Source organism: Podarcis tiliguerta, assembly GCF_965153285.1.
Source record: "Podarcis tiliguerta genome assembly, chromosome: 17".
Classification (NCBI taxonomy): domain Eukaryota; kingdom Metazoa; phylum Chordata; class Lepidosauria; order Squamata; family Lacertidae; genus Podarcis; species Podarcis tiliguerta.
The window spans coordinates 36,833,392-36,852,516 of record NC_139550.1 but is presented as its reverse complement, the minus strand read 5'-3'; the positions used below and the strand labels follow the sequence as shown (position 1 = coordinate 36,852,516).

The window sequence follows — 19,125 nt, the reverse complement described above, 5'->3', positions numbered from 1 at the left end:
GGTGAGATGATGATGACTAGTCAGAGGGAGAAGCCTGGGAAGAGGATGTGTCTGAAGCTGAAACAGGGTTTAGTGAGCAGGGAGTCTGTGGCAGAGAGACGTGCAGAAGCAAGAGGGGAGGCCAGAGAGGCAGAGATGAGTCAGGCTGGTGAAGAAGCCAGGAGTTCCCCTGCTCTTGGTGTGACAAGCTACCTTCTTCCCTGACCTGACGGGGGAGAAGCAAAGGCAGGCACGCCAACACAGTCTCAAATTGTGGGAGAGGAAGAGACTTAGGCAGCTGGGGGAAGGCAGGGACCTTCAGTCTCACAACTGCCTCATAGAGGCAAGATCTACCAAGTAGATTTGCTGTGCCCATTGGGCCTGGAACTCCTGAGCAGATCTTGTTTCTTCTAAGAAAGATTTTGCTTATTCTGTGTGATCTATTGCTGACCAACCCCTGATACCTGCTTTTTGCATTTCTCTCTGATTAAATCACATCTAGCAGTTATCTTTTATTAATTCATTATTTTATTGATCATTTCAGATTTTTCTGTTGGTATAATTAAAGCACAGGTGCATGGTATACAGAGGCCACACTGCTATGTGTATATACATTTTAAAATTTTATACTGTCCTATCAGGACAAATCCTTTGGAGGGTCTTCATTGGAAATGGTCAAGGTGAGAAGGTCCATCTGTTAATGGATTTTTTGAACAAATCTATGCATTAAAGGAAGACGGATTGCAAAGGTAGAGGAAATACAATCAGCTTTTTAAAAGTATGGCAGTGAGAGCTTAACCACAAATAACAGGAGCAATAATGAATGGGAGAGAGCATAAAGTTGTTTTGCAGAAGATCCTGTGCTTCTCATTACGAACCATGAACCTTGCTGAGGACCACTGAAACCAAGCTGGATCATTTTGGCATGGATTAAACGTTCCTCATTTTGCATACATTCAAGCTCTAGTTGAATTGTCAGACTGTACTTTTTGTATTCCATTGCAGTTCACTTCCATCCTTACATTTGTTGCCCATACCTGAAGATTACACCCCATGAAACGTTTTGCTGCAATAAAAGGTATTAAATCTTTAAGGTGCCACAAGTCTTTTTGTTGTTGCTGCTGCTGCAGCAGCAGCAGACTAACATAACTACCCCCCTGGAAAATGTTCCTTATTTAAACCAATTATCTTTGAAGTTTAGTTCAATCATGACCCAAGATAGGCTACAGAAAACCATTATAGAACATCACAAAAAGCATTTGCTTTTTATCATTGAGTTTAGAGTTTCTACTGCATGAAAATTCTACTAACATATATACTGTAATCCATATCCAACCCTCTTTATACGTCTCTTCCTAGAAAGAGAGGGAACTGACCCACAGCTGAAAACAAAGCAACTGAAAAATCCATAGCACCTGATTTATGGCACAGCCTTCTAAACTGTCTTGTCAGCTTCAAAGCTGTCCTTTAATGCAACTTAGAAATCAGAATGATAGGGGAGGGCTGTGGCTCAGTGGCAGAACACATGCTTTACAGTAGTACCTCTGGTTACGTACTTAATTCGTTCCGGAGGTCCGTTCTTAACCTGAAACTGTTCTTAACCTGAAGCACCACTTTAGCTAATGGGGCTTCCTGCTACTGCCACGCCGCCAGAGCACGATTTCTGTTCTCATCCTGAAGCAAAGTTCTTAACCCGAGGTACTATTTCTGGGTTAGTGGAGTCTGTAACCTGAAGCGTATGTAACCTGAAGTGTATGTAACCCGAGGTACCACTGTACATGCAAAATTCCCATGTTCAGTCCCCAGCATCTCCAGGTAGGACTAGGCCAGACCCCTGCCTGAAGCCCCACAGAGCCACAACCAGAGAAGACTGACAGACAAGTGGTTTGAGTCATCATTAAAGCATCTTCCTATGTTACTGTGCACCTCTATATACAGGAGAAAATAGGCATCTACTGCTTCCTATAGCGTAAGAGGATGAGATTACAGAATGCTCTCTCTGTCACACACACCTAGACACACACACACACACACACACACACACACAAGGGGGGGGGGAGAGAGAGAGAGAGAGTGCTCTGTCATATTGTTGCCTAGGAGAATGTTCCCTGAGTCAAAAATGGCCAAAAGTTTCAGTGCCACTTCCCATTCTGAGAACACGGTTCCTCTTTGTATGTCCTTTACCATTTTCTCTTTCACCTAGACTGCCCTGTTTTTCAGGAAGAATAGCACATATGACCTGTTCTTCTTTTTAAAAAAGGCAAGGAGGGAAAAGCCTGATCATTGAGCACTCTGACCTGCTGATAGAGCACCCTATCAATTGTGGGTGAGGAAGAAGTACAAGAGGTAAATTATTTAAGCGACTGAGAGGTAGGTCTCGGCTGCACTTCATTAATAGTTCTTCCTAAAGAGCACTTCAGCAGTAGGAGGAGGATTAGAAAGGTGGTGAAGTTCTGCTGTATGTTTTTTGGCTTGGAAGCAGTGGCACAGCATATGCCCACACTGCCCAGGGCGGGTGCGCTCCCAAGGGGGGCATGGCGCGGAGGGTGCCTGGAGCAGCATGTGTGCCCTGCACGGAGCAAGCCGCTCATGGGGGTGGAGCAAGCTGTCCATGGCGGACATTCAGCACGCTGCCCGCCGGTGACTCCCAAACCTCCCCCAAGCTGTCAAAAAGAAGGGGGAAGGGGGGAATGCCCCCCGAAAAACGGTGCAGCTCCCCCCTTACCCCAACTGCTTGGGATAGGCTTGGGAGTCATGAGCACACCGAATGTCACCCCCCTCAGTGAGGGGACCTGAGGCGGTCTGCCCCCACTGCCCCCCCTTCATATGCCTCTGCTTGGAAGACTTTTTTTAGGTTGGGCATTGAGATTTACTCATGTGGGAAAAGTCCTCTGTGGAGCTTTATTGGGACTATGCTACTTCAAAATGCAGGTAGGCTCCACCTCCTATTAAAAAACCCTCCCTGCACTCTGGGAATTAACACAACTGGGAGAATGATAGCAGCTTCTGGCTTTGGCTGCATCACCCATTTAGAGTCTCATGCCACTTGAAACAACCATGGCTCCCCAAACAATCCTGGGAGCTCTAGTTTCTTAAGGGTGCTGAGAATTACAAGGAGCAACCCCCATTCTCCTTCCAGAGATACAATTTTCAGACTAGTTTAACAGTCAATCCCTCTGCCCAGGGAACTCTGGGCATTATAGCTCTGTGAGAGGAACAGGGGCTTCCTAGCAACTCTCAACACCCTTAGCTTACTACTCTCCTTAGGATGCTTTGGGGGAAACCATGGCTGATTAAGGTGCTGTGACCCTGCTTTAAATGGTGCAGATGGGGCTTCCTTCTCTCTGATATGCCAGCTTTTCACACAGAGAGAGTTTTTGACACAGAGCAGCATTCAGTTTCAATGAACCCCACCTGTAGTCCAGAATGGTACAGTCCCATGTCTGTACTGTGTGTAGATAGGTCCTTCTGGCAAAAGGTCAGATGATTCGTTGGCCCTTTTCAAGGCCCATCCCAATTCTTTGATTGTAACTGAGAAGTGACACAAACTTTCATCAGCAGCCGGCTGATTCCCTTTTTGCGAATTTCTGAAGCAGCCTGAAACAGTACCCAGATCTGGTCCTGGGAAGCCTGGACTCTGCAAGAGAATGAGGGTGCCTGAAAATCTATGCAAATCTTCTTTGGTGCAGTTGCCGGACAGAATTCACCTTCCTATAAGGCAAGCCATCCATTCTCGTGTAAAAAAAGGGAATTCTCTTGGCAGTTCTACACTTCTGTAACTGTAGAGTCAAGGCAGCCACCAGCATTTAGACCCCTGGTATCAGAACAGCTTTAGATGCCATATCCTGAGCCAGCCAGCATGACTAAGGCCAGCAACACAAGGCCAGCTGGACTGGCTTGCTGGCATCTCCAATGGGCTCTGTTCAGTTCCACCTCTACAGGATAATGGTCGCTGATCTCCAAAGCCTGAAAAAGCAGATAAAGAGAAAATGAGGAGCTGGGCAACAAGAGATCTGGTTTCTATTCCCTGTACAAAAAAAGGGTTCCTTTCCATAGCAGATTCCAGTGCTTTAATGCAGGCATGGGCAACCCTGTAACCCTCTATATCAGGAGTGGGGAACCTTCTTCAGCTTGAGGGCTGGTGGGTGGGGACAGTAGCAGAAGTGAGAGGAGCAACTGAGCGCTAGCATGGTGTAGTGGTTAGAGGGTCGGACTAGGACCTGTGAGACCAGGGTTCAAATCCCCACTTGGCCATGAAGCTCACTGGGTGACCTTGGGTCAATCGTTGCCTTTTAGCCTAACCGACCTCACAGGGATGTTGTGGGGGTTGAGAGGGAGAACGGTATATGCCCCTTGAACTCCTTGGAGGAAAAGGTATCACTTAGACCTGGGTGGGTGTGCAGGGAGGAGTTGGTCTCACCCAGCTATGCCAACCTGGGTACGTGGTGCAACATCAGGGCAGACTTGAGGGTCAGGGAGGGGAGTTGCTGTGGTCTATAGACATTTCATCTCTCTCTCCAGGCTTCCTGTCCAGTTGGGGGGATCCTGGCACTGGGCAATCAGGACAGATTAGGGATTCTGCTGGTTTACCGCCCACCTCGCCGTCCAGCAGTCTCCCTGCCTGAATTGACAGAGCTGGTCTCAGAGGCGGTGCTGAGGACTCCCAGGCTGCTGGTTCTGTGGGACTTCAACATTCATGCCAAAGCAACTGGCTCAGGACTTCATGGCTGCCATGATGACGATGGGGCTGTCCCAACATGTCACCGGCCCAGTGCATGCGGAAACATACCGTACTATGTGCTTATCAGCAAGCAATTTCCCCCTCCCAACAGGAATTTCCAGGTACCTCTGCTTCTGAGAGCCCAAATTCTTTGGCAAAGTTGAACGGCTGAGCAGATCCAGGCACCACAGCAGCCAGGCAGCGTTCTCCATGCACCACAATCCTGTTTAGGTGTAAGGAAGAGTGAGGCATGGGTTAAAGTAGAGTGGATCATGCAATTCATCCCCTGACCAGTAAGGCTGGTTCCAGGATCTCACCTGTCATAGGCACAGTGGGTTGTGTCCCGAACGGTGGTGTCGGCATTGTCACCGATGAGCCAGTGAAAGCCAGGGTCTTGGCGTAGGCGGATTTGTCCCCAGCGTTTCTTTGCCACATAGCCACAGTCAGCATTGAAATCACCCAAGAAAATCATATCCTGGGGAGGAATAAGAGGGAGAAAAAATCAGCTGGCCATGATTCGTTAAGTGAGCAACGGGATTAGTGAGAGCACAAAAGAGATGCTGGTTGGAAAATAAGCAGTTGCCAGGTTCTCAAGCAGAGATGGTGCTTGTCCTTCAGATTAGGGGAGAGGAACTTTTTATGTCAAGGAGCAGGACAGGAAACCTAACCGCCTGGGGCCTGGTTACCTAAAGGACCAGCTTCTCCAATATGTGCCATCTCATATACTTGGCTCAACATCTTGCCTTGTGCTCTGTCTGAGATGCAAGCTGTATTGGTTGTGGTGGCATCACAGGCTTCATCCAGACATATTTCCAATATGGCAGAATCTACTGTCAAGAAGCCGTTTGCCAGTGAGCAATAACTTACAAGGTGTCAGTGAAGTTAACTCTTTATTCAAAGAAACAAAACAGCTCAGGCCTAATGAGCACAGCAATTCTTCCCACTAGGTCTTGCCCCAGTGGGGCAGTTGTGAGGACTGAAGATCCCTGCCTTCCCACTGTTCTCTAAGTCTCTCATTTCTTCCCCCGCCCTTCCCAAGCAATCTGGGACTTTTTTGCCTTATCTGTCTTTGCTCTGCCCTCTTTGTTTTCTGGGAGACCAGGGGAAAGGGGGGGGGTTGTAGTTTGAGGGGGAAAGTCCTTGGCTTCTTCAGCAGCCTGCCTGAACTCTGCCTCTCCCCCCTCCCCAACTTCCACTTATACCTCTGATTTTGGACTGCTCTCTGCCACAGCCTCTTCCTGCTCACTAAACCCTGTGACCTCTTCAGCTTCTGACACCTCCTCCCAGACTGCTCCCTCTGACCACTCATCGCCATCCCACCACCACTCCCCTGACTCTGAGCCTTCTTCCCCTTGGAGTTCCCCAGCTGGTGCTTCCCATGACTCCTCTGCTTCCAGCCAGTCCATGATATCTACCAATGGTCAACAAGATTGCAAACATTACAATGGCCGGACATGGTCAGTAGTAGCTGCAGCAGTGAAGCAGCAGAAAAATTTCCCATGTAGATGCACAGTGAGACAGCAAATCCCCTGCCATTCTTTTAAACCTCAGCTCCCTTGCAAGTCCCCATTCCTTACCTCTGTGCCCCAGCGTTCCTTCACACTCAGGAAAACATCATAGAGAGCATCTATTTCAGTTTCAGCTGCCTTGGGCATTGTGTGCTGTGGGATCAACACCAGCTCCTTGAGTTCTCAAGAATGGAAATGGAGAAAAAGGTAACCACAAGGTACAAAGTAATCTAGACAACTTGGAATTCCAACTCAGTATAGCCCCTACGGTTTGAAAACAAAACAAGATCTGAAACCACTATTTTGATCCTGGCTTGTTCTCACTAAACTTAATTTGAGCAAATCACATTTCCCTGAGTTCATACATCACAGGAACTATGGTTTGTCTGGATACTTCTGATTTCCTACTCTAGCATATGATAAAGCAGAATGTGGAATACACAAAAACAAGGTTTGTTGCAGCTTGTTCACATAACAAAAACCCATGGTTTTCTATTATGTCCAAACTAGTCATGCTGTATGAATGCTATTGTCAACAGATGTTTGCTTGGATGACCTAAGAAAATGCAGGAGGAACGTAGGTGGTCTCTTAGACTGCATCTACACTATAGGTTTAAAGCAGTATCATGCCACTTTAAATAGTCATGGTTTCAACACCCCACCCCAATCATCCTGGGAACTATAGTCTGCTAAGGGTGCTGAGAGGAGACACCCCCCCCCCAATATCCTCGCAGAGCTACAATTCTCACAATTGTTTAACAGTCAATCCTTCTTTCCAGGGAACTCTGGAAACTGTAGCTCTGTAAGGGGAATAGGAGTCTCTTAATAACTCTCAGCCCTCTTTTTTATTATTTTAATATAATGTTTTTTTATGAGAGCTTGGAAAAAAGAGAAAAAATAATACACCAAAGTTAACATCAAATACCAAGCATTTTTAATATTAAAAAATAAAAGAGAGGAAATAAAGAAAAAAGAAAGAGGAAGAAGAAGAGGAAGAAGAAAGACTTCTGATTCTGCACCTAATCAGCTTTATAAAAGGTAAAGGTACCCCTGCCCGTACGGGCCAGTCTTGCCAGACTCTAGGGTTGTGCGCTCATCTCACTCTATAGTCCGGGAGCCAGCGCTGTCCGCAGACACTTCCGGGTCACGTGGCCAGCGTGACAAGCTGCTTCTGGCGAGCCAGCACAGTACACGGAACGCCATTTACCTTCCCGCTGGTAAGCGGTCCCTATTTATCTACTTGCACCCAGAGGTGCTTTCGAACTGCTAGGTTGGCAGGCGCTGGGACCGAGCGACGGGAGCGCACCCCACCGCGGGGATTTGAACCGCCAACCTTTTTGATCGGCAAGTCCTAGGTGCTGAGGCTTTAACCCACAGCGCCACCCGCGTCCCTAATCAGCTTTATAGACTTATGCAAAACCCTTCCTCCAGAGTAGCATCCAACCCTTGTACTTTCCATAAAACAAAATGTATACCAAACCCAGATATCACCCCCTGGAAGTTCAAGCTCCCCACTCTCCCCCATGCAGAAAGAGAACTCCTGAGATGTCCTGGGGCCCTTACTTTTGTTTGGAATGCTGACACGGACAATGAAGGGCTCCCGAGCGAAGACATCAGGCCGGTCTGGATGTCTGTCCTCGTAGGAGTAGAAGTCTAGCATCCGAGTCTTCTGTTCCCTAGGGGAGAGGAGCACACAGAAAAAAATGCAGACTCTGGCCCCAAGGAAGAGGTGAAAATATACAGGGGTGGACTTTAATGTGGTGCTCTGAGCGAGGACAAAATTTGGCACCCTCCCACCCCCCAATATTTCTTGTTTCAACAGTAATTCATAATGATAAAATTGCTTTTTGTGGATTGTCTCAGTAGGTATTCATATAAATATTAGTAGTAGTAGTAGTAGTAGTAGTAGTAGTAGTAGTAGTAGTTATTACTCCCTGGCAAGGCTCCCATCACAGGCTTGCAGCAGGGATAACACATGGGCTACTTCCAAATGACATTTTAATTGAGGCTGATTTGTTTACAGGGAGATTAGATTACTGTTAGGTGTTGATATGGTTGCTCGAGAGCAAACAGGCAAGACTCCAACCTGTCTTTTTTAGGCTTAATTATCTGTACAAACTATTTTGTGCAGAGAGTCGCAAGTCCATGTCTGCTTAGTCGTTAGCAGAATCTGGGAGTGGGCGGTCCTTATACCTTCCCCAGCATAACAACCGTGTGACCCCCAACTTTCTCCTCCCCTCTCTGTGCCTAAGACTACTGTGCAGAACAGGCGCTGGCAAAGGGGTACTTCCATCCCCTCCGCTTTGCTCAGGCTCGGTGTTGAGGCTCTCCCTAGCATCTCCTGGTCCCTGCACCCCCTCCCCACTGGAGGTGTGGCTTCCCTCCTCACCAGAGGAAGAACTACTTTGCAAGATCTTCAGAGACTCCCTGTAACACAACCTTCCACCTCTCGCCTCTGAGATGATGGCAGTTCCCTGACAATGACATTGTGTTAAAGCACACTTTCCAGTACATTTCCGTATCAGTTTTCTGATCACAAAGAGTGAAATCTTTTAGGAAGTGGGTTTGTTGTACAACACTTTCCAATCAACTGCAATTGTGCAACCTGAAGTGGCCGATATGCGATTGAGTCCTACACAAGAACAGTTTGGAAGCGCCCAGGGTGAAGCTGAAGGCTAGATTGTACCTACAGAGACAGCGCTGTGTGAGCAACAAAAGGAATAATTTATTTCACATTATTCTAGCGAATAAGGGTGAAATAAGTGGTGGATATTTGCTAAGAGAGAAACTTGACTCCTTGCATCTGTGGGGATTACAATTAAGGACAATATGTGGGGCAGGAAATTGATGCAGAGCCCTCAGCAAGGTTAATAGCACATCCTAGATTGGGCACCAACAATTGCTTTTTTCTTGCAGTAGAAGGGTCTCATTATTTCTGCATTTTCAAAATGTGGCACAGTCATGAAAGCCCCATCTACAGACCACAGTGACCTGGGTGGTTTGCACAGGAGAAGGCCCTCCCTCAAATAACCTGGTTCTGTTCCAAGTGATGGCCACAGCAGCATGGAAGTTCTGGCAGAAGCAGGACAAGAGTTCAAGGTCCAGCAGAGCAGCGTAAAGTCCAGGGTTCGGCCAAGGCAGCACAGAGTCAAGCAAAGCAAGGCAAGAGAAAGCAAAGTCCAGGCTCTGGCAAAGCAAAGGAAGGTACGGTAAGTCAAGGTAGAACAAGGCAATAATTGCTAGAAAGGTGCTGGCAAAAACAGGCTCCTCTTGTGCCAGAGCTTCCAGGGCAGTCTGGTGTCTCCTCTGAACCCACAGCCTCATCCTCTGAAGATAGGGAGTAAGACACAATTTAAAAGTGTGACATACCCCAAGCTTCTATTCTATCAGCCTCCAATCTCCCATTTGTGATAGGTCAGTATTATTTTCTCCATATCTTACAGCATTGTAAAGGATATCTGAGATAATGTAGTTAAAAGCTCTATAATATGTACTAAAATCACTATATAAACGTTAATTCATCACCATCATCATCTAAATGCACACTCACACTCACGAAACTCACCTGTATATGAATACATAGCGTTCTTGGTAGTTGTTCCGGCCCAGCAGAGGGCTGGTGAGGTAGGTATAGGGACTAGAACTATGATACCTGACAGGAAAAGAGAATTCAGTTGCATTGAAAATATACGTGGATATATAAAAAGCACTTCAGCCAGTGAGTGGATAAATAGAGAAAAAGTCTCACTGTAAAGTAGGAATGGAAAACCTGTGTTCCTCCAGTTACTGAACTACAACTACCATCCCTGATCATTGGCCTTTGTTGGCTGCAGCTGATGGGAGTTAATTCCAACAACATCTGGAGAACCACAGGTTTTCTCCAGCCCTACTATAAGGCAATGTGGGAGTTTTGCAAGTCAGACACTCGCTTCCTGCACCACCCAGGTCAGAGGAGGGAGCTTCAGGCAGTTCAGACCAGGACACCATCATTACAGTCCAGAATCCTCTTGGTGCTGGGAGTAGGGTGATTCAGGAGAACAATAAAGCTCCCAGATCCAGTGTTCTCTCTCAGTATGGTCACTGTGGTGCTGTGGAGAACCACTAGCCTGTGTGACTTGCTCCTCTACTCCCACCTAAGGTATGTGTCAACTCTTGGACCTCAGTCCCTTGATACTCGAGGAGCTACTGGAAGGTGAGAACACAAGAGCCAAGCTGGATCAGGTCAAAGGCCCATCTAGTCTAGCATCCTTTTCCCACAATGGCCAACCAGATCTATGGGAAGTCCAGAAGCAGGATCTGTGGTTTCCAGCAACTGGTATTCAACCATGCTGCCTCCAACCATGGAGGAAGATCATAGCTACCATGGCTTGTAACCGCTGATAGCCTTGCCTTCCATAATAATAATAATAATAATAATAATAATAATAATAATAATAATAAATTTTATTTATATCCCGCCCTCCCCAGCCGAAGCCAGGCTCAGGGCGGCTAACAACAATCAAATAATCCAACATTCTAAAAACATTTCATTACAAAAATTAATTAAAATCAAATTGATGGCAACCGTTAAGCAAAATTCTGTGCAGATTGCCAGAGGAGGGAGTCAGGCTGCGCCCTGACAAAAGGCCTGGTGGAACAACTCTGTCCTGCAGGCCTTGCAGAAAGATGACAGGTCCCGCAGGGCCCTAGTCTCTTGTGACAGAGCGTTCCACCAGATTGGAGCCGCAGCCGAGAAAGCCCTGGCCATGTGAAAAGGTGGGCACTTACTATTCTCACCACATTATAGTTTGGAGTAGGACAACACTAAGGAGAGCTTCTAGGAAGCAACTTGTTCCAACAAAGGTTGGAAGTGAACCGATCTCTTCTTCTGTCTACTCCATCTCTCCTATGCTCTGCCCCCTTATGGAAAAGAAGAGCCTCTTAAAGGGACAATCCTCCTCTCTGAAGACAAGGAGGCTCCCATGTTCCATAGCTTCCCACCTGATGCATTCCCTGGGCTGTGGACTGGTGAGGTACTGTGCGAGGCACTCTGTTTTTGGGGCCCAAAGGAAGGCACCTGTGAGAGTCCTGGTGCTGGTTTTATGTGCCCTGGTGCTCTGCATCAGGTTCAATGAGCTCCTGCTGGCTGGCCTTGGGTTCAGTAGTTCCCCTGACTACCAGCATGAGCCTCAGAGCTATGAGCCCAGTGGGGCTCCTTAGCTGGTACAGTGGTATCTCGGGTTACAAACACTTCGGGTTACAGACTCCGCTAACCCAGAAGTAGTACCTTGGGTTAAGAACTTTACCTCAGGAAGAGAACAGAAATTGTGCACCAGCAGCGGGGTGGCAGTGGGAGGCCCCATTAGCTAAAGTAGTACCTCAGGTTAAGAACGGTTTCCGGTTAAGAACAGACCTCCGGAACAAATTAAGTTCGTAACCAAAGATACCACTGTATTCTGTTTACTGCCTGGCTGAGGGTTAGTGTACACACACACACACACACACACACACACACACACCATCACCGTATCCAACATTCTGACACAGTCCTGTCATGAGACAAATCACAGCACACTGGCAATTTTCCTGCACAAGCCTCATTTAAATAAATGGTATTATGGTATTGCTAATCTTGCACAGATCTCACTCTCATTCCTGTGAGACTCATGCAGAACAGCCTGGGGAAATATGCCCAACACAATTTAGGGGGAAGGGTTTTTCCAACTCAAGCACCAAAATATCTGGGCCAGCTCTGCTCCCATCATGCAACTGTTCAGCTTTCCTCCCATTCATTTCTCTTTCCCAGTCCATATTCTTTCCAAAGGCCCTGTTGTCTTCTGCTCCACTATCTCTTCATGGATTCCTCTTCCTCTGGTCGCATTTCTCACACTCACCGATTCAGGGCAGCCACCAAGGCAGGAACTGCTTTTCCCTTTGCATCCATCACCTCTTGTAGGACAGCGATATCACAACGAGAGAGGATCTGTGGGAGGGAACAGAGACACATTAGCTTGTATATCAGGGGTAGAGAGCCCAAATGTTGTTAGACTCCAACATGTTAGTCCTAAACAAGGTGGTAAATCTGTGTCTGGGCTATACCTAGGGAATGGGAGAGAATTCTGATTCAGTTCACATTTAAAGGTGAACCTTCTGCCTGCAAAGCATGTGTTCTTACCGAACTTTGGCTCTCCCCTGGAGCTCCTAACCAGTGACGGACCTATGTTTTGGGAGCCCTGAAACTTGAACTGCCATGGGGGCCCATTCGCAACCAGCAAAAAGGTCTGGGTAACCAACCACTGTTATTTTCTTCAATGGGGTTGTTCCACAACAGATTGCCACACCTTTACAACTTTACTCAAAAACTTTGGAATTATCAAAATACATACAACAAAAAATTAATAAATTTGAGTCATGCAACTCAAATTGGATCTACTGGACCCAAGTTTTTAAAGCAATGTAGACTAAAGTCACTTCTGGGGCTCCTCTGGAATTAGGTGCTCTGAAGCTTAAGCTTCATTGGTTTCATAGCAGATCCACTCCTACACCTAACTTAGTGGCTTCTCTTCCCAACCTGTCCTTCCTACTCCTTCCACACCCATTAGAACTTGTTAATACACGTTGTTCATGTGAGCAAATCCTGTCTAAAGAAGGAATTCAACCCACAGAAGCGACATGCATCCAGAAGAATCAGGGCACCTGCCGGGGGTTGCCTTGAAGTCCCCACCTTGACAAGTGTGTCCATGACGCTGGCCTTGCCTGCCTTTCCTTGGGCAAAGCGCTGAGTGTTGAAGGCACAGATCCGGAAGGGGGCTCCTGCTGGGCACAGCAACAAGAGCGGCAAGAAGCGCAGAAAGCAGGAGGGCTCCATCCTTGGGAATCCAGTCAGGTTCCTTCTACAGACGGATTCTGTGCAAGATAAAAGTGAATCAGAGAAAGACGGAAAAGCAGGCCGATGGAGGAGGAGGCAGTGGCTGGGAGCCTGTCGAGGGAATCACTCCTACAATAGTGGCCACTCATGAATCTTCTGGGACGAATCTAAATATAGAGATGAGTGCTACTAAATAAAGACCAACACAAACGAAAGAGCAGAAAGCATCAGCGTGTTAGTTCATGATTCTTATGCCAACAGACTCCTCCTAGGCAAGGCCTGGTTTGAGCCAGGGGGCACTGGCACAGAGGCAGTTTTCCTCTTGGAGGGGGCAGCTGCTGTGCCAATTTTAAACAGGATCATGGTGTAGAGAGAAAGATCCACCCCACCCCTGCAGACTGCAGTCATGAAGTTGGTCAGGCTCCTTTGCGGCATTATTTTCAAATACGAAGATCTGCTGAATGTATTCACACCTTTAACCCATCTTCTGCTTTGATGCTAAAAACTTGCCTTGGTCGCCAGCATCAGCTCTAGAACATGCGGTGAGGGCCTCCCGAGAAAAGGCAGGCTATATGCATCTCTCATAAGCTTCCTATCTGAAATTAGGAAGTGGGGTTTCCAAGTTAGAAGTTACAGCTTCCATGCAGGTATAACTCAGCATCCAGGGAACCTGAACGTTGGAAAATTCAGTTCAGACGAAAGCACGTCCCTCACACGGCGCAGAGTAAAACTAAGGAATTTGCTACCCCAAAACCATCCATGAATGGAGGGGGCTACTGCGCTCATGCCCTGCTTATGCCGTTCCCACAGGAGTCTGGTTAGCTACTCTGACAACAGGCTGCTGGGTGAGACTGGCCTTTGGGTTCTTCTTCTGGTATTCCTGTTCAATGAAAGGTGGCATACAAATAATGCGACTAATGTCTGTTCCTTTTTGCTTCACATCTCACCTTTCCTTAGAGGAGATCAAGGGGGGAGATATGGTTCTTCCCTCCTCATTTAATGCTCACAGCAGCCATGTGAGGTAGAGGCTGAGTCAACCAGTGAAATTCAGGGCTGAGTAGGAATTTAAACCCTGGTATTCCAGGTCTAGGGATGCGGGTGGCGCTGTGGGTAAAACCTCAGTGCCTAGGACTTGCCGATCATATGGTCAGCAGTTCGAATCCCCGTGGCGGGGTGAGCTCCCGTCTTTCGGTCCCAGTTCCTGCCCACCTAGCAGTTTGAAAGCACCCCTAAGTGCAAGTAGATAAATAGGTACCGCTTTATAGCGGGAAGGTAAACGGCGTTTCTGTGTGCTGCGCTGGTGCTGGCTCGCCAGAGCAGCTTTGTCACGCTGGCCACGTGACCCGGAAGTGTCTCCGGACAGCGCTGGCCCCTGGCCTCTTAAGTGAGATGGGCGCACAACCCTAGAGTCGGACACGACTGGCCCGTATGGGCAGGGGTACCTTTACCTTTATTCCAGGTCTAATCTAGGACTCTAATCACTAGGCCACAGAGGCCCACAGAGGCTTCTCACACTCTTTTATTTCTTTTCAGTGACTCAGCTTTTACAGAAGATATCATATATTCGATTTTTAATGTCTCATTCTCCAGTGCCAAGCAAAGAAACATGGAAGGTATTGATATAGACCAAGAATAGACCAACAGCATTTTCACAAGTTGCATTAAGGGTCAAATTAGACATTACTTTACGTTTGGACAGTATTATTACATTGATATCTAAGTTGCTCAGGCTAGTCTATGGTTCTCTCATCTCCCCCCCCCCCCCCATTTTATCTGTACAACAACTTGATGAGATAGGTTTGACTGAGAGATATTAACTGCCCCTAACTGCCCCAAAGGCACCCAGTGAGCTTCAGGGCTGAGTGGGATTTGAACTCAGATCTCCTCAGTCCTAAGTCTGACCACAGGAGTACCACACTTGTTGCACATCTAAGATCCTCTTTCATGATGTCTACAACTGGGGTGGGGAAACTTTGGCACTCCACATGCTGTTAAACTACAACTTTCATCAGCCCCAGCAAGCATAGCCAATGACTGGAGATTATGGGAATTGTAGTTCGGGGGGGAGCGACAAGTGGGGTACCCCAGGGTTCTGTCGTGGGCCCGTTGTTGTTCACTGTCTTTATAAACAACTTGCATGAAGGAGCTGAGGGGATGCTCATCAAATTTGCAGATGACAACAAACTGGTAGGGTGTCTAATGCTGCAGAAGACATAATTAGGATTCAAGAGGACCTTAACAGATTGGAAAACTGGGCCCAAACCAACAACATGAATTTCAGTAGGGACAAATGTAAGGTTCTACACTTAGGCAGTAAGAACCAGTAGCACAAATATAAGATGGAGGACACCTGACTTAGTAGACCACAAAAAGGTAAAGGACCCCTGACAGTTAAGTCCAGTCAAAGACGACTCTGGGGTTGTGGTGCTCATCTTGCTTTACAGGCCGAGGGAGCCAGTGTTTGTCCACAGACAGTTTTTCAGGGTCATGTGGCCAGCATGACTAAGCTACTTCTGGTGCAACGGAACACCAAAACCACAGCAGCACATGGAAACCCCGTTTACCTTCCTGCCTGCGTGGTACCTACTCATGTACTTGCACTTTTTTGGGGGGGCATGCTTTCAAGCTGCTAGGTTGGCAGGAGCTGGGACCGAGCAATGGGAGCTTCGAACCGCCGGGCTTCTGATCGGCAAGCCCTAGGCTCAGTGGTTTAGACCACAGCACCACCCGTGTCCCTAGTAGACCACAAGCTGAACTTAAATCAACAGTGCAATAGTGCCACCTTGGGCCCTATACTGTGGGTGCCCAGTGTGTGTGTGCTACAACATCAGAAGGACCAGCCTGTAATTGTGTGGACCAAAACTTCAGAGTAAGAATTACTGTGTAAGTCAAAACACAGAAACCCAGTCATCTGTATTCCTAGCTGTTTATAATGTCAGGCAGAATTATTAGTACAGCCAGACCTCGGTTGTCAAATGTAATCCGTTCTAGAAGCCCGTTCATCTTCCAAAATGTTCGACAGCCAAGGTGTGGCTTCTGATTTGTTTCACTGTACCAGAAAAAGCTTTAATTTGCATAAATTAATAACAGGTGTTGAACCCACTGTGCGTAAAGTAAGAGCGAATGCCAAATTATTTTTCTCAGTTAAGCCAGATCTGCAAGGTTGTTTGCGGCAGGTGTGGACAACCTGTGGCACCACAGATGTTGCTGGACTACAACTCCCATCATCCCTGACCATTGGCTAGGCTGGCTATGGCTGATGGGAGTTTGAGTCCAGCCACTACTCCTGATTCATGCGACCTTCCTGCTCAATCATCAACATCATCACTATCAATAATCAGATCTCGTGTGTGCCTGGCTGAGTGCTCTGATCATAGCTGTCAACTTTTCCCTTTTCTTGCGAGGAATCCTATTCAGAATAAGGGAATTTGCCTTAAAAAAGGGAAAACGTTGACAGCTATGGCTCTGATGCACCAACCCTGCTTATCCGGAAACGGGTTAATTCCAAGTTAACCTGTCTATTTCCAAGGAACAGGAAGTTTCCTCCCCTGTCTCGGACCGTCCTTTAATTTTCCGGGAAGGACCTGGCTGCTCCCGATCCTGAGACACTCCCCTGAGGAGCCATCCAGCAGCCGAACATTTGGGCGTCCGCCGCGGTCAAGGCAAAAAGGGAAGGGCGGATCCGACGCAGCGGCTGCTGCTCTTCCCGCTGCGCCCGTCCCTGCAACTTAGGGCGGCTGTTTCCCGCATTTGCCCTTCAGCCGCCCCCCAGCCCTTCCCCGCCCTCCGACCCCCCGGCCTCGCCTCGCTCCTCTCACCCGCATCGCGGCGCGCAGGGAAGCGCCGTGCCCGTTTCCTCGCGCCGTTGCGCCTCCGTCCGCCCGTCGGGCGGCAGCAGCAGAAGAGCCAGACGGAGCGGGCGGGACAGTCCAGCCCCGCGCTCGAAGGAGGCGCCGCTCGGGAAGCTCCGAGGAGGGCGGAGGCGCAGCTGGGCCCCTTGCCAGTCGCCACTTCTCCCCGAGCCCTTGCGAACGCGCCTGGCCTATGTGGGTCATTGCGTGGTGCAACTCTTCTGTTTTAAATAAAACTGTAAGCCGCTTTGTGCAGGAAGCTCCTCAGAAAACGGGGCAGAACTTTTAATGAGGATAAAACGGACAAGGGAGGCTGGCTTCGTTTTGCCTCCCCCCTCGTAGGGCACCCATTCACGGGGTATCCCACAAATCAGCCCATTTGGGTGTTGCGTTTCCGTACCAATGACTGACAGGAGAAGCAGGTGGCTGGCATGGCTAATATATTGCACACATGTTGTTGTTGTTTAGTCGTGTTCGCCTCTTTGTGACCCCTGGACCAGAGCACGCCAGGCACTCCTGTCTTCCACTGCCTCACGCAGTTTGGTCAGACTCATGTTTGTAGATTCGAGAAAACACTGTCCCACCATCTCATCCTCTGTCGTCCCCTTCTCCTTGTTCCCTCCATCTTTCCCAACATCAGGGTCTTTTCCAGGGAGTCTTCTCTTCTCATGAGGTGGCCAAAGTATTGGAGCCTCAGCTTCAGGATCTGTCCTTCCAGTGAGCACTCAGGGCTGATTTCCTTAAGAATGGATAGGACTCTCAAGAGTCTCCTCCAGCACCATAATTCAAAAGCATCAATTATTCGGCAATCAGCACATATACTGAGTGCATTTCAGTGTTCTGTGGAAATACACTTAGAAAGCTCAATGACTCAATGTTCGCCCCAGAGCATTGGTATCACTTTAACTTACTGCGTCCCATCATACCTTTCCTCCCTTTCGACTGTTGCCCATAGACTGGCCTTCACCAAAGCGAGGTTCAACGTTTTTCCCTCCAATGTCCTGAGACATAGATTCTCAAAGGGCCAAGTCCCCGCCATGTGCGAATGTGATAAGGTGACGCCGGAGTCGCTCCAGCACATTATGTTCTCTTGCCCCTTGTTTAATGTGCTACGGGCAAATTTGCTGGGATCAATCATTCAGAAACTAGTGGGTACCCCTCCAACATTCCACCTTGCCCAAATCTTGCAGGATAAGGACACCCATACGACCCTGAAAGTGGCTAGGTTCCTGGCCGCGGTCCTTACCCAAAAGCGACGCCAAGGAGCACTACAAGCTAATTAAGGTGTAGGATGCCATTCCATCTTACAGTATTTTATTGTTATAGGGGCGTTTTAGCGGCTGTTTATTTCTATTCTTTCTTTTTTTTCTTCTTCTTCTTTTTTTTTTTCTTTCCCCCCACGCCCACAAGCTGTTATTTATGTTTTTTCTGTATGGGCCCATGGCCGTAATAAACTTGATTGATTGATTGCTCAATGACTTACCCCTGGTGTTTATCATGCCTAGTTTGGCCCGAGATATACATAGATAATGTGGCATGTGTAGCTGCCACATTAAGGTGTCAGTAAAGGGTGGCGCTGTGGACAGGTATATTGCACTAATTAATATATGTAAAGCTTCTGCTGAGTGCTCACTGGAGGGACAGATCGTGAAGCTGAGGCTCCAATACTTTGGCCACCTCATGAGAAGAGAAAACTCCCTGGAAAAGACCCTGATGTTGGGAAAGATGGAGGGCACAAGGAGAAGAGGACGACAGAGGACGAGATGGTTAGACAGTGTTCTCGAAGCTACAAACATGAATCTGACCAAACTGCGGGTGGCAGTGGAAGACAGAAGTGCCTGGCGTGCTCTGGTCCATGGGGTCACGAAGAGTCGGACACGACTGAACGACTAAACAACACAAAGCTTCTGCGCACTTTCACGAGGGATAGTGAACACTATTGCTTGGCAATATTGTGTTGATCTCTTGCAATATCTAGAAAAACTATTTAAATATTTTACTTAAATAAACTTTTATTTTATTATTTTTTTCACTTGAAACATGTGCAGTCCTATCCTTTAGCACAGTGGTGTACATCTACCACCCTTTCTTGTTACTACAGCGGGGGAGGAGCAATAATTCCTGCAAGCATATTAACTCCAGTTTAATAGTTTATAGTTTACTAAAAGTTTCGAGTATTATTTTTTTGTCTGGAAAGGTGCAGGATTTGCCTTTCTTATC

General features: G+C 47.7%; 1 protein-coding gene across 3 annotated transcripts; it reads right to left on the bottom strand.

The window, feature by feature from the left end:
* Positions 1 to 489: 489 nt before the first annotated feature.
* Positions 490 to 17,249, bottom strand: DNASE1L1 (deoxyribonuclease 1 like 1). 3 transcript variants are annotated; one of them, XR_014506332.1, is made up of 11 exons: positions 17,153 to 17,249; positions 16,873 to 17,091; positions 12,911 to 13,092; positions 12,081 to 12,169; positions 9,773 to 9,859; positions 7,771 to 7,883; positions 6,277 to 6,389; positions 5,017 to 5,174; positions 4,826 to 4,922; positions 865 to 3,945; positions 490 to 698 (listed from the first exon to the last, which is right to left on the bottom strand). XR_014506332.1 is itself a non-coding variant. In XM_083420565.1 (10 exons), exons 3-10 carry the CDS (start codon positions 13,052 to 13,054, stop codon positions 3,811 to 3,813), a joined length of 936 nt encoding a protein of 311 aa, XP_083276691.1. In that variant the 5' UTR covers positions 13,055 to 13,092; positions 16,873 to 17,091; positions 17,153 to 17,165; the 3' UTR covers positions 490 to 3,810. The 3 variants fall into 3 exon arrangements, 2 of the variants coding, with proteins under 2 accessions (XP_083276691.1, XP_083276692.1); XM_083420565.1 differs by having other exon boundaries at positions 490 to 3,945; positions 17,153 to 17,165; XM_083420566.1 differs by lacking the exon at positions 17,153 to 17,249 and having other exon boundaries at positions 490 to 3,945; positions 16,873 to 16,997.
* Positions 17,250 to 19,125: the final 1,876 nt, after the last annotated feature.

Coding starts and splice junctions, on each gene's coding strand:
- DNASE1L1 (XM_083420565.1), bottom strand. CDS start 13,054: ATGGAGCCCTCCTGCTTTCTGCGCTTCTTGCCGCTCTTGTTGCTGTGC. Junction 6,390..7,770: donor TGTCAGCATTCCAAACAAAA/GTAAGGGCCCCA, acceptor TCCATTCTTGAG/AACTCAAGGAGCTGGTGTTG. Junction 5,175..6,276: donor AGGAACGCTGGGGCACAGAG/GTAAGGAATGGG, acceptor ATTCCTCCCCAG/GATATGATTTTCTTGGGTGA.